At 41.0% G+C, this 15,515-nt stretch overlaps 1 protein-coding gene across 8 annotated transcripts in view; it reads right to left on the reverse strand.

Moving 5' to 3' along the window:
* The window catches only part of Cep152 (centrosomal protein 152), a 76,695-nt gene that overhangs the window by 29,215 nt on the left and 31,965 nt on the right, over window positions 1-15,515 (reverse strand). For all 8 annotated transcript variants that reach the window (XM_063248387.1, XM_023565925.2, XM_063248376.1 and 5 more), the window contains 5 exons: window positions 8,611-8,815; window positions 3,023-3,151; window positions 2,450-2,559; window positions 1,577-1,705; window positions 1,316-1,451 (listed from right to left, as the gene is read on the reverse strand). In XM_063248387.1, the coding sequence (XP_063104457.1) occupies window positions 1,316-1,451; window positions 1,577-1,705; window positions 2,450-2,559; window positions 3,023-3,151; window positions 8,611-8,815 (709 nt within the window). The remainder of the gene's footprint in view (window positions 1-1,315; window positions 1,452-1,576; window positions 1,706-2,449; window positions 2,560-3,022; window positions 3,152-8,610; window positions 8,816-15,515) is intronic.

Below are 15,515 nucleotides of genomic sequence, written 5' to 3' on the forward strand. Positions count from 1 at the left end.
GATGAGAAAAGATTAACTTTTACTGCATGATAACTTAGATTTTTTTGAAGAAAAATATTAACCTAATTAAAGCTTTTCAAGAGCCAAACAGCAGAGATCCAGTTTTACAGCCAAACCGATTGTTTAAAAGTATCAAAACAAATTCCTGAAAAGAATAGCCTCTGTGAGAGAATTGCTCTTAGGCTCTTTCCAATTTATATATTTTTAAAAACAGAACCATACTAGAGATCTCCTCATTTTCACTTTTGAAACATTACTTGAAGCTAAATTCTCCATTTCTAGGTAATTTAAGGTCCCTTTCAACTTTTATGCTGCCAACACTAACTAAAATGGCTCCCTCTGAAACTTCTTTCCCACTAACTGATACGTACACATGGCACGTTTTCCCACCATATTAATCTATTAAAAATAATCAAAATATTCAATGAACCGAAGGCCTCACTTGCTCTTGACTATTCTTTTTAAGTCTGTGGTAGCAATTCCTGTATTTAATATAATTAACTTAAAAACCTCTGCAGAGAACATTTATGTCAGCTTTTAAACATATTTTCTAATCTGGAGGCAGGAGGCCTTCCAAAAGCAGGGTCTGCAGCTGGCGCCAACCCCGAGGGCACCTCAGCTGGGTACCTGGGGGGCAGGGGACAGGGAAGAGGGCCGACAGGCAACTGGTAACGGAGACTTCACGCTTGGGCTCTCTTTGAAGGCTGGTACCCGCTGCCACCCTCCAGCTGCTCTGAGGGAGGTCGCGGGAACCCCCTAACCCAGCCCTCCAAAGCCCCTGAAGCACCACTGGCCCTGTCACAGGACAGAGCTCCTGAGAGAGTGGGCCCTGAGGGAATGACGACCAAGGAATCTGTGTGAGCAGGGGGCAGGTGAATGGCAAGGAGGGCCGCAGGGGCCAGACGCTCAGTAAGTCAGGTCTACTCTTTCTGACTTGCTAGAGGGAGTCTCCAGGAAACACCATGTGTCATACATCTATGCCGTTTTTAAAATGATTTCTAGCCAGATATGGTGCACATCTGTAATTCCAGCACTCAGGAGGCCGAGGCAGGAGCTCACCATGAGTTCCAGGTCAGCCTCGGCCACATAGTGAGTTCAAGGCCAACCTGCACTACACAGGGAGACTCTCAAAAAAAAATCCACACAATTTAGAATGACAATGATTTCCACATTCACTGCATTCTTTGAATTATACTGATTATTGTGACCCATCAGCCATAGTAACAGACTTCTCTGGATCCCCTTCCCTTCCCTCCCAGACCAAGGGTCGCATTTCTGCGACAGCCCAAGGCCCAAGGCACAGGCTTCCCTGTACCTTCTGCTCCTGGGCCTCTTGCTCCTTGCTGACGGTCTTCCTGAGCGCTGCTTCTAGATTGTCCTTTTCCTTGCACACCTGTAGGTAACACTCTTGCACGGCCACCAGCTCCTTGTTCGTCTTATCCAGGTCAGACCTGGGGTAAATGAAATCAACAGCCGCCTGATCACAGGAAACCAAGGCCCCTAACCATCTCCCCCCGGGCTGAGCGCTGGGGCTCGATGCCTCCCCAGCCCAGGGTAGCTGAGCCTTTGTTCTCACCGCAGTTTCAAGTTGGTGCCCTCGTAAGCCTCAAAGAGCTGCTGCTTCTCCACAGTGTGCTTCGCTAACAGGCTCTCGCGGATTTGGGCCTTCATGGCCTCGTGGTGCTGGTGGTAGGTCCTCTCACACCTAGCAACAGAGGGTGGACCCTCAGGCCGAGCCTGGCACTCGGAGAAACACTCAGCATACTGCCCTCCTTCCCTCTCATCCCTCTCCTCTAATGCAAATTATAATTAAGGTCAGATTCCTTTTCCCCAATCAGGAAGGTAATGATCCATTCACAACCATGATCTTATGAGAATCTTCAGCACTTTTTCTTCAGCGGTTTCTGGAGAAAATTATTACAAATGTGGACATGAGAATGGTTCATTCCAATACACAGATGGCAGCTTACGCTAAGGACAGCTGCTGATAAAGAAACCAACTGAAGTTACTGAGTGTGGCCCTAAAATCCCAAGTCAGAGGCATTCCACATAAACACTAACAGTATCCAACTCACAAGTAAGTTATATCCCAAAAGTCTGTTTCGAAATTTACGATTTGGTAGTTGGAAGACATACTCCCTCCCAGGGGTCTGTTCTTTATAACAAAAGGTTTCCTAGACTAGCCTTTAAAAATAAAATAAAAAAAAACCCCTAAGATGTACTATTTCAGTGAACCACAATTATGATAGTGCTGTAGAACCCAGACTACTACGTATTATTGTTTCTATGGAAAAAGTGTTCCAAAGTCTAAATGAAAAAGCCAGGGGCTTAGCTCTGCCAATCCGAGATCTCAACAGGGAGCATTCAATCCATTTATCATTTAAAAAAATTTTTTTTTGTAGCAGAGGGGACCCGGGAGACAAGCACTATGTATCCATGGAGAGCTTACCTGTCTACAACTTCCTTCTTATCACGGTCGAAATCCTGTACCATCTGCCTCATTTGGTTACATAAATCCTGATTTGTGTTTCTCAGCTTTTCTTCAGCTTCTTTAAGTTCCTAGACACAAGGAGTATTTAAAGGACATAGACGTTTTCATTCATTAATCTCATCTTTTTAACATCCTCATCCCTGACCTCTGGTCTATTAAATTTATTTGTTGTACTCTCATTTATGTATTTCTATGAAAGAAAAATCTCTTATGCCTTGGTAAGGATACAGGTTTCTTTGATAAGCAGCTCTCTGCCAGGAGTAAAAGTTAAAAAATTTTTCTTCATCTGTTTTGAAATGCAGGGAATGCAGACATTTAATCAGAGAAGTACTGGCTAATTGATACCTTAAAATAAGTCTGTGAATAACAGAACCAATACCCAGAAAAACAGGTTTGAGAGAAATAAGTGGACCCTACTACTCTGCTTGTCTACTAGCTCACACTGCCCTTGTATTGTCAGAGTCTAACAAATCCTTCGCATTTAAGAAAGTCATGAAAATTTTCATTAAAAAACAGGAGCATTTTAAGTACCTGATTTTGTTGTTGCAAAACCTGAATTTCACTTCTAAGTTGCAGGACATCTTCTTGGACGATCACATCAGAAGGAGGCAAGCCAGGCTGTAATGGAGTCATGGGTTTTCCTGCAGTATCGATTTTCAACTGAATGTTAAAAAGAAGTCAAAAAATTTTCCGGTTTTTAAAAAATTCTGAGTATCTTGAAATAATTTCACACTTACAAAGAATTGCAAAACAGTACAAACGATTTCCACATTCCTTTCACTCATCTTTCCCAAATAGAATACAAAGATCAAAACCAGAAAATTAACCTGGATGTTACTACAAACCCATCCACAGATCTTATGCCAATGTCCCCAGTTCTCCTCTCCTGTCCCTTTCTTGGCCCAAGATCAAGTCAATGATTCCTCTTTGTGTTATCAAGTCTCCTGTGTCTCCTCCAATCTTAAGACATGTCGTTCTTCGGTTTCTGTCTTCCAGACCCAGGACAATACTGGGTAGCACACCCCTCAGATTGGGTTTTCTGAGGTTAACTTCTTTAACTGCAGGGTACACATCTTCAGCGTGAATGAGGTGTCAAGAAATGACAGAGGCTCCGCCCCGGGGGCCCAGGATCTTCAGTGGCTTCTCCCTGGTGATGACCATGGTTGAAGGTAGCACCTTTGAGTGTCTCCATTATAAACTTCCCACCACCTGCTTCTAAATTAGTGTCTTCTGAAAAGATGCCTTGAGACAAATATCCTATTTCGTGTCAGACTTTCACCCACTAAGCTCAGCATTTACTCTATTTCTGGATGTATTTATTTATGCTAGTATTAAATCATGGATTTGTATCTTATTCTGTAAGTACACTTTTTAAGACTCATCATAGACACTGGCAGTTTTCTGGAAAGGTCAAGGTCATATAGATGCATCCTACCGAGTAGGCACAAATCTTCTGGACTCTTCACCCTGGCCTATGCCAACAATGATCTCGAATCAATCTTTGTACTAGATGGCAAAGGGCATCTAACAAAAACCACTTTCATTCTCATTTTCTGTGCCATCACCAGAGGGGAACCCTGCCATTCCTTCGTTCATTTTTCTGTTTGTATAACTGCGTGTTTTCGTCTTACCGAGTATTCTCCTTGTCTACTGTGATAAATGCTTTGTTCATGGTGGAGAATGGGTGCTCACAAAGATTTCTAAAACCATCTGTCCATCTGTCTTGTTGATTTATGTAGGTAGTTGGCTCCTTCAGTAATGTTTTAAAATTCTGTCCCTCCACCCAGCTGGGAAGACACGCATGTCACCGTCACACCCAGACAGGACAGCGATGCTTCTGGAAAGCCGTGGTCCTCCCTTCCTCCCGCTCCCTCCACTCCGGCTGTCAGCTCTTCCCCAGTCAGGGGAGGCAACGCCTCTTAAAGCCTTTAGAATTTTAAGGATTTTACTTAAGCACTAGAATGCTTTTTTTTTTTTTTTTTTAAAGTTGGCCTCTGTGTTTATGATATTCATGCTTCTTCAAACTGGTAAGTTTTTATTACCAATAAAGTAGCGTTGAACTGATCCACTAAAAATCCTCTTTCATGGTAAGATTTTTCCCAGTGTTGACACAGCAATACCTTGCAGGCACACAAGGGCAAGGCACTTGTCCCTGTCAGGATAAGATCTTTAAAAAGAAAAGGATCGCTTGAATGTCTCCCTAAAGGTAGAATCTCAAACACATGGGCTTCAAGAAATCAAAAAATCTAACTCTGTGTCTGAAGGTTCCAGCTGGAAGTTGGCTGAGCTGGTCATAAAACACAGCCTATCAAGTACTTCGAGAATCGGAGTATAGTAGCTTGAAACACAACTCAAAGTAAGGGAAAGATTTTGGTGGTGGATCAGACGCAAAATACTCTAGTTTATTTATTATGTTCACAAGATATTCAGTATAGACATGGGCCCGACTGTTAGTAAGCCAGTCTGGTTTTCCTAAGGGTTCTGCCACATTCTCCCGCCAGCTGGTCCTGGAATGCACGGCCCAATATTTGATCCACTGCCCACTGCTATGTATGAGAGATCTTCTGATTTCCCACACATATTACCCTGGAAATACCATAGAACAGTACATCCAGGTTTTGTGCAGAAACAATTTTATTTCTATAGATAAGATTCCTAAATAAGAATTCAGCTTGAAATAAACCATTGCTATGAAATCATGACATGAAAGCAAAAACCATAATCCTTTGTAGTAACTCTAAATAGTTTTATATTAGGGTGGATATAAATGGACATAAAATGTACTCCAAAGTATGTATGAAGCAATAAATATAAGTGCATGATTAAAGTGTTCACTCAAGAAACACGCCAAATGTCTGTGTAGTAAATAGTTCTGCGGGCCTTCTTACTATGCACTCATATCTAGAAATGCTGGAGAGAGACTATGGATACCTGGTTTTCTTTAAAGATATCCAAGGATGTTTAAATGGATGTGCTCTTTCTCTTCGATTCCCTGCAGAGGGCAGAGAGGTTCAGTATCATCAACCCCGGGCTCTGAAGGCCTCTGTGGCCATTCTTTATAAAAGCAGAAAGAAAAAGGAGGGGAGGGGATGTAGCTCAGCGGCACAGTGTCTGCCTGGCAAACACGAGGTCATGAGTTTGATTCCTGGTACCAAAAACATAAAATAAAGACAGGCACTGAGACACGTAAGTCTTTGTATCCTCAAAAATGACTTCAAAAAGGCAGCACTGCCAGCACGTGCCTGTATTTTCGTGCCCTCCCTGCTGCTCACTCCAGCTTATTCGTTTTGCCCTTTTACACAGCGCTGCTCAAGGGTAGATGGCTTTTCCCACTTCCTTTCCTAGATCTGTCTTTCAGGACAAAAATCAAACACTCCCTCCACAAAGATTTCACTGAGAGCGCCCCGTGTCCCCAGGCCTCATCAGTTATTCCTTCTCACAGAATTTTGTTCCAACTGTGTAGCGTCCTTATTGTAACATGTTACTGGGACCCGTCCTTACCGATCTGTAACCCTCAATGTGATAGCTTACTGGCCCCTTGTGACCAGTGAGCGCTTGAAGGGAGTGGACAGAAATGGGATGTGCTGGAAGTATAAATTGCATGCTGGATTTCAAGGACTGATCACACATACACGAAAGGGAACCCGTGTTGGTCATAATCTGTATATTACACAAATTAATGACGTGGATAACCTCTTGCATAAGCAGAGGGTCCTCGGCTGACAATGGTTCAACTTACAGCTTTGCAAACTGAGGATCCTGGCAAAGGCAGACACATTCTGCGCAAGCTGTGCTCGGTGTGTTGAACCTGCTCTTTACAGGCAGTGACGGGCAGCATGATGCGCTCCTCACGATGCTGCTCCCCAGCCGCCAGCTGTGTGCCCACCAGGGAACCCAGCTCCCCACGGTGCCTGCACTCAGTGGGCCTGGCTTGGTGTCAGTGATTTTCCCCAGCCATAGTGTTCTGAGCACTTTGAAGCCAGCAAGACTCAGCTACAGTGTTCGCGAGATTAGGCATATTAAAGACATTCATAACTTTGGCTCTTTTGAATTTACGATGAATTTTTGGGGACACAACTCGATTATAAGTCCAGAAGCATCAAGGCTGGGTTAAATGAAGTGCGTACTCAAGATTAATTTCACATATTACCTTTACTTTATTAAGTTTCCTAAAAATATTTTTAAGTTACGATGTGGCTACATGGTATCTCCACTGAGTATCACTGTTTGGGTTCTAAATTTCTTCAAGGAATGGCCACTGTTTCATTACTGAAGCCCTCAAAGCCTTCCACAGACACACTTTTAAATAAAACAATGATAGTGACCACTCTTCAGGTTATATATCACCTGATACCTCTAAGCCATGCTTTCTCATTCTATTCCCAGACAAACTGAAAGTTCTACCATATATGACATGGGAACCAGGAGGAAAAGGCAAACTTTGAAAGTGCTTCTGGGCTGGCTAGAAGACTACAGACTTGGGTATTTAAAAAAGAAAGCCCTCGCTGGCTAAGTGACCGCTTCCTGTCCCTTCCCTTACTAAGAAAGTGGGTCGATCAGATGTAAGTAGAGAAAAGAGGGCAGAGAGAAAGAATCAGCGGTAGATGTGGACTACTAAGCAATCACCACGGCAAAAGAGCAACAGGACAGTAAGTGTGCTCCAAACCAAGAGGGCTCCCTCGGAGCTACCTGCCAAGCTACCTGCCAGGGCTGGAGAAGCCACACTGGGCAGAGCCCCCATCCACTGCCACCCGTGGGAAGTGTCTCCACAGCAGGTGCCGTCAGCGGCTCCCACGTAGAACAAAGACGGCACCGAAGCCTCAGCCAAGGTCCACGCCTCAAAGCAGGCTCCTGCCCACCCACCAAAACGCTTACACTAATCAAATCCTACCACAACTGAGGTACATACACTTTCATTCCCACCCTTTTAACGAGAAGCATATGGTCACGATTAGAATATATTGATTTAACGGTGTTAAATGTGCTGGGAGAGTTTCCTCTGTTAACATTAAAAAACAATGTTAAAGTTATCAAATACATTTACTAAGAACGGGAAACCAGACAGGACATGATTTTGACAGTAAAAATACACTATTAGCTTGGAAAAAGAAATTAGCTACACTTAAAATTCCATAATAATTAACACCATAGAACACTTCACATACTTTGACTCAGGAATTTTCAGTGAATACAACTCCTACTTTAACGAATCAGGAAACAAAACAGTTCTAAAGTAGGAAGCAAAAAATTCTTTCCCACCAGCATGAAAACAAGTCAACTACTGCATTAGTCAGCTTTTCATTGCTGGGGCAAAAGACCTGACACACATAACCTATAGGAGGAGAGGTTCACTTTGGCTCATGGTTTGCAAGGCTTCAGTCCATGGCCAGCTGGCTCCTCACGGCAAAGGAAGCTGCTCAGCTCCTGGTAGCCAAAAAGCAGTAGAGAAGTCAAGGAGCCAAAGAGGAAGGGGTTGGGGACAAGATGTACCCTTCGGTGCAGACCGCAGTCACCTCCGTTCTCCAGCGGGGCCCCATTTTCTAACGGGAATAACCACGATGTGTTTTAGCTCTGATGTGCCCAAGACTGACTGTAACTTCAAAGGATCACAAACTCCTCTAGCTTCCTTTTCCTCATCTATTGAGTAAAGCTACTAACAGAAGAACATGGACATACATGCCAAGCACTGGTACAATCTAATCCTGGGTCTCTCCCATCTGTTCCACCAGGACTATATGATTCATATCCTTGTACAAAATGAGTTTTCTAATAAGAACACAAGCCAGGGAAATCTTACAGACAAAATTCTGCAGGATCCTCTTGTACAGGATATCTTTCCCTCAAGTTTTAAAGTATTGCTAGTATAAGTCATCCCTGAAGAATACAGAAACCCTATCATATGACATGCTTGCTGGTGTCTGTGGGAAAGGGATTTTACTTAACCATCATCTCGGTTACTAGTTCTGAGAGTACACAGAAAACATATTCCTTTAAGCAGCATTTCTTCCCTTAAACTTTACTTCTGAAGGAGTCAAGTAAGCCCTTGACAACCTAAGCCTTGACTTCAATATTTGAAATACAAAATTTCTTTTACGATGTCACTTGACAGCTATACACACCTCAACCTCCAGGGTTCTGTCATCCTTCTTCGCTTGCTGGAGAGACTCAATTTTCTGGTGACAGGTTCTGAGGTCGCTCTGCAGCTGAGACACCAGGTGACGCTTCACCGAGTTGCTGTCCAGCAAACGCTGTACGTCCGCCTTCAGCCTCAGGATGACCTCGTCCTTGGAAATTTCCTCATCCAGGTCCTCCTGCTGCACAGGGCTGACGGAGAAATTGTGCTGGTGAGGACTAATCAGTAACATGATTACAGATGCATATTTCAAAACAATTTCAAATTTTGCCACACACACAAGGGTATCGGCCTTGCTGTATTCCTATATAAGAAACTAGGCTCCTTCATGGAGAGATGACCCGCAAGCTTTGCCCTCCTGTGAACTCTGCCGTGGCTCATGGCCTTGATGCTGGTACACTGCAGGCTGTTCATACACGCTCCCACAGAAGTAACACGTGGATTGAGGAAGAGAATAATACTAAATGCTAGCCAGCCTAAAAGGAGCTCCACAGGAGACAGCCAACAGTGTAAGATCAGGGCTATGAATATGGGCCATAACAGGAAGATCTTCTACGTCCCAGGGTATCACTGAGTTAGTCCCTGCTTACCTGCTGCTCTGAATCTGACCTAACAAAGCCTACAAAGAGAAAGCCTTGGGTCAAATGGATTCCAAGGAACTTCAATGTGTCACAGACAAAGTCCAGCAATATTTTCACCAACACTAAAACCTAGCATCCAAAACACACAATTCAAAAAGTTTAACATGTGATCAAAATTCACCAGGTATGCAAAGCAAGAAAGAAAAGACATGAATAATAACCAGGACAAAAATCAATCAACAGAGACTGATCCAGCAATGACACATATAATAAGACTGATCAAATGTATTCCATAGGATGAATGGGAAAACAGAAGGCACACAAGATACCAAGGACTGGGACTGAGGGTGTGCTAATCCAGCCTACAAAAGACCCTGGGGTTGGGTCCCAGCAACCACCAGCATTACCACTAAAAACCAAAAACAAAATCAAAAACACACCCAAACGGAACTCAGGGAGACACGGAAAGTTGTAATCTCTGCAATGAAAGGATACTGCATGAAATTAACAGTATATAAAGATGAAATGATCAATGAACATAAAAATACATACATAACACTACACTTAAACACAGAAACATTCCCCGCATCTTAACTTTTCTGACATGTATAAATGAAATTTCAAAAAAGGAGAGGAGAAGGAGATAGAACATTTGAAAAAAACAATGATCAATATTTTCCTAATTTAATGAAAACAGAACTCCCATAAAACCAAGATAACCAATGAGTCTCAAGCAGAAAAAACAAGGAAAAGTCTGTCAAATTCCTAAACTAATCTTCACCCCAGTGCACACAAGATGCCAAACCTCATGCTCTGGAAGTTACGTCCACCCAGCTGGGCTTTGATCCTGCTTTGGGCTTAGTACTCTGTTCCACTTGACTACTTCCCCTTTCTGAAACAGGTCTGTTTATTCTGTCCTTGTCTCCCCATTGTGGCTTGGAAGTATGCAACTTGTTCTTATTTTTTATGTTTTATCATACCAGGAAGCAACCTAAGAATCTATGAATAACTGAATGGAAAATAAATTGTGAAAGAAGTACTCATGAAAAGAGAGAGAGAAGTATATATAAAAAAGAGTAAGTGGAACTATATGGTCCAGACACAATGCTGAGTGAAAAAAGACAACCTAAAGAACATTCACACCCATGAAAACCCCACAGTTAACATTAACCCTAAAGCACAATGAAAGACGGTGACTGAATGTTTCCTGCCAAGATCCAGGCCAACGGGAAGATTTCTGCCCTTGCCACTTCTACACCATGGTGCTATAGGAATTCTAAATGGAGGGACTGTCAAAACAGAAACAGGCATCCAATTTTAAAAGATGCAGAATTATCTCTTTTATTCAGATGACTTGATTTTGAGTACAAAAAATCCTGAGGAATCCACTTAAAAACTAATTGAATAAACCACTTCTGCAATGTGAACGTATACAAGGCCAACATACTAAATTGTCACCACATATTAATAAGCCAGCCAAAAATAAAATTAAGGAAATAACTCAGCAAAAGTAACGAAGAATACAACACCTAGGAATAAATTTAAAAAAGAAATATGACCTGACTGAAATTTATAAAATATAAGTGAAAGAAATTAAAGATATAGATAATTTTTTAACTTTGATGTTCAAGGATTAGAAGACAATCTTATTAAATGGCAATATTCCAATTCATTGCAACATCCGTCAAAATCCTAGCTTGCTTCTTAGGAGAAACTGACAAACTGATATTAAAATTCACAGAGAAATGGGAGAAAGAGGAAACCAAAATAATCTTGAAAAAAAGAACGACTTGGAGGACTCACTTTTTTTCTTTTTAAACTACAAAGTTATAGCAAAATGGTTCTGGCATAAGAGGACACATATAGATCAATGGAATAGATTGATAACCCAGAAAGTAAACTTACAGTCAACTGACTCTCAGTAAGTAAGAGTATAAAAACAATTAATAGGAAATTGTCTTTTTAAAAACTGCTGCTGGAATAGCTGGATATCCACATGCAAAAGAACCAAGTTAGATCCCTACCTCACACCATATACAAAAATTAACTCTAAATAGATAGCAAGCCTAATGCAAGAGATAAAACTTAGCATACAACCTAGATACAAATCATTAGGACCCTGGATTAGAGAATGATTTTTTAGATCTGTACCAAAAGCATAAGCAACCAAAGGAAATGAAATAGGTTGGATTTCATAAAATTAAGGGTGATGAGAATCAAGACTCTTATCAAGAAATTACTTTCTTGATAAGGGTGGTAATGGGGAAAGTGGATATAAATAATAAATATATAATTAAAATAAATTTTAAAATAAAAATAAAGTAGACCAACAACTCACAAGAGAAAACATTTGCTAATCATATACCTGCCAAGAGACTTACATTCAGAATAGATGAAGAAGATGACCAAATGACAGCCAAAAAATTAAGAGGAAGGGATGGGAAAAAGGACTGAGATGTGTTACTGACATACACCAACTCCCCACAGTGAGTGCAATCGTTACGTACTACAAACACGGACTAATACAAAATTTTGAAAAACTGAAAAACTGGGGGGAAAAGAATTCTTAATACTAAACAGATAATCCAGCTGTAAAACAGGCAAACATTTGAATAGGCGTGTCTGCAAATAAGATACATAAATGGTCAAAAGATACTAAAAAGACCACATCGATAGCAAATCAAAACCACAGTGAGACACTGTTTCACACCCACTAGGAGTAAAATAAGTTGTAGACAAGAACATGATGACTTTAACATGTGGGAACGTAAGATAGCGAAGACATTCTAGAGAACGATTTGACATTTCCTCAAAATGATAAACAGTTACCGTATGACTTAGCAAAATATCTATGTGCATATAAACATGAAATTACCAGGCTATAAAATGCAGCAAAGTACTAATACACAACACAACGTGACAAACCTTGAAAACATTAGTAAAGTGAAAGATGTCAGTCACGAAGACCACACTACACGATTCTGTCTGTGAGAAATATATTGGTCAGGGAAATCTACAGACAAGAGGAGCTTAGGATCTGTGACACAAGTAATAGAGAATGACAAGCAACAGGTATACGGCTTTGGGGTTTGTTTCTGGGTTTTGTTTTTGCTTTGGCTGTTGAAATGTTCTAAAATTAAGTTGTTGTGGTGGTTATACAGCTCTGTGAATGTAATAAAAACTGCTGAACTGAACACTTGAAATGCAGGACTTTTATGGTATGGGAAATATACTTCAATAAAGCGTGGCCAAAAAAAAAGAAAGAAAATATAAAACACCTACTATATGAGGCCTTTTAATTTGAAGGCAAATCTAATCCTCTCTAGGTGTGAATAACTGGGTGTTAAAAGGATAAGAAAAAACAAAAAAATGATCGTGAAGAGCCGCCCTGCAGGTCACAAATGGGAAGAGGAACTCGGCAGTTCCCATTTCTCGGTCAGAGGTGATCTCTGATGTACCCCCTTACCTGGGGGGTACCTGTAGGTTCCTGTGCTCATCTATATGCACCATAGTTCATGATTTTAAAAGTTTAAGCATAAAACTATAAAAAGCACTAGAAAGAAATCTCCTTTATAAACAGCCTATGATCATAAAGGCAGAGACTGACAGATCTAAAAACACAGGACAGAAAACTCTAAACCGGAGGAGTAGCAACAAAATACGAGCCAGAGGGCAGAGAAATGGGTCCTGCCAAACGGCGCGGGCAGTGGTGCAGACTTCAGGGCTGCCAGGCAGTGTCCACCCACACCCTCAGCTGTAGCATGCCCTTCTGAAGCAAGCAAGCAGAGATGGGACAAGAGCTACCTCATCACACAGAGGCTCGGAATGACACTGCATCCCTTTAGTAAAAATTCAAGGGCGGGAGACTTAGCTCAGCAGCGAAAGCGCCTGCCTGGGCAAGTGTGAGGTCATGAGTTCAATCCCAGGTACCAAAAAATTAAAACAACTTTGTATATACTAAAGTATCATTTATCTATATGCCCGTTAAAAATTAAATTTAACGGTATCTACTAGCATGCAAAGATTTCACTGTACTTGTAAAAGACAACATAAAAAGGTATAATTCATTATCTTTTAGAACCATGTAAAGCAGATAACGGAGAAATTATATACCAAAATATTTACAGTGCTTTTCTTCATGCAAGGTGAAGTAAGATTATAGATGATTTTTATTTGCTTCAGTTTTGTTCATCTATATTTCTAAATTTTCCACAAAGGAAAAGGAAGTTTTGAAAATAAGTAATTGGTAGTATGCACCCTTGACAGGATATCATGAAAATGGAATCGTATCTCTGTGGTCCTTCTGCACAAGATGACGAAATACAATTCTAATACAGGCCTTTCTATAAAATACTTGAATAATATTCTTCAAAACCATTAAGGTCATCAAAATCGAGGGACGTCAAGAAGCAACAATGGGAACATGACTTCAAAATGTGATGTAGTTTCCTGGATGGGATGCTGGGCAGAAAAAAGGGACATTACATAAAAATTTGGAAAATCTGAATAAACTACAGACAGTAAGTAAAAACTACAGAAATCTGAATGAACTATGCACATCAGGCAGTACTGCTCGGAATGCAAACAAATGTACCATGATAATGTCAGATGTCAGTAAGAAAAAATGGTGGCTATGTATCTGGAACTTTCCATCTAATATACATTTTCCTGTAAATCTGGAAAAAAAAAATCAAGTATTTTAAACAAAAAATAAAGTATCTGAGTTAAAATTTTTACTGTTTTTCACTTTCAGATAATCTCAAATAAAATATTAGAATATTGTGTGTGCGGTGAGAAAGAGAAGGAACAAAAAACTAGGTAGACTTTTTTTTAAGGTTGATTTTTAAAAGAGTAATATCTTTTAAAAATGAGCTCCTTGAGATACACATGTGTAACTTCTGTATATATATTATGTATATCTAACATTCAACTATTTAATCTGCTTTTATTTATATAGAAAATAAAGTTAAAGAACAATATTATGTAAGAAATGAAACATAAAATATTCCATTTAATCTTCCGGTGCTACACAACACAACGAATGCTAAGTTGAGCACTTATTCTGCTCAGTTAACAAATTATGCCTCCCTAATTGCTTTGCTGCCTGAACGCTGACCGCTGAAATAGCACATCCTGTACTGCTAGAGGGAGCCAAGGTAGACAGCGAAAAAGTGCTTGCTAAAATAACTTTCTCCTCTTCCCGCACAAGGGAAAGGCAGTGTGGTGACCGAGCCCGTGGAAGTCTCACTGCTAAGCTCTATAGAAGCTGCTTCCCCTAAATCCAAATAAACCGTGGTCCTGCACGAAGCCTGCTGAGAAGACCAAAGGGAAAAGGCATCCCACTTGTTAAATGTTTATTATTTGAGCTTAGCAGCCAACTATAATAAGGGCGAGAGGAAGCTGTCTGAGAGCTGCATGCAGATTTAGCTACTCAAATTCCAGGGATGTGAAATACAGTGCTGAGGCTAAGCCCTTAAAATTTACTAGGCGGTAGCTTAAGAGAGGTGGTAGCTGGGGCTAAAGCCTGGAGCCGCTAATATTTAGGTCAGTGATTTGAAAGCTACTCAAGTCAACAAGAGCTAAAATTCTCAACGCGGGGAAAACTGGCTTCCTCTTAATCCAGCACTCACAGGCCTTGAGGGGAGAAGCACAAAGCTGTTCTCTCCTGAGCCCTTTCAATTTCATCTGAGAATAAAGGTTTTGCATTTTCTCAGAGCCAAGTCATCACCTATGAAACTGCTGGGCGGAGGAGGATAAACTCAGTTTTGGTCCCTTAGCCTGCATTTCTCTCCACGACCCATTTCCCTCCCGCTTCAGCTGCTCTCCACTTGCCCTGCTGAACGGGCCCACCGTCAGCTCGCTAGCATGAGGGCTTCTCAGTTTGTGATCCATAGGCAAATGCTTTAAAATTACTACGAGTGCAAATACATAGCAAGTTCAAAAGTATATTTACATGCAAAATATATTGTATTACATGCAAAGTATATTTATATATAAAATATATTTAGAAGGACATCGTGATATACACGAAGTGTTTGCTGGCCACTTCCCAGGCCAATTATGGCATGAAATAAAACAAATTGTCAAAAAAAAATCTTTCTTGGTGTGAACTATATCTCTATTCCTCAAAACTAAAACATGCAAAGAGGAACAAGTTTTCAGGGAAAGCGTTCTGACTGGCACATGAATATGAAAACAAGGCTTGGTCCCTGGAATTCTGGTTCGAATCCTGGTCTCTTGTGAGACTCTCTTCCTAGGCCAAGGACCTCATCTCTTGGAGCACCAATTGCCCAGCCCTAACATTTGGGGC

The sequence above is a fragment of the Cavia porcellus genome, unplaced genomic scaffold, assembly GCF_034190915.1.
Source record: "Cavia porcellus strain 051 isolate PalLab524CR breed Dunkin Hartley unplaced genomic scaffold, mCavPor4.1 scaffold_1, whole genome shotgun sequence".
NCBI lineage: Eukaryota > Metazoa > Chordata > Mammalia > Rodentia > Caviidae > Cavia > Cavia porcellus.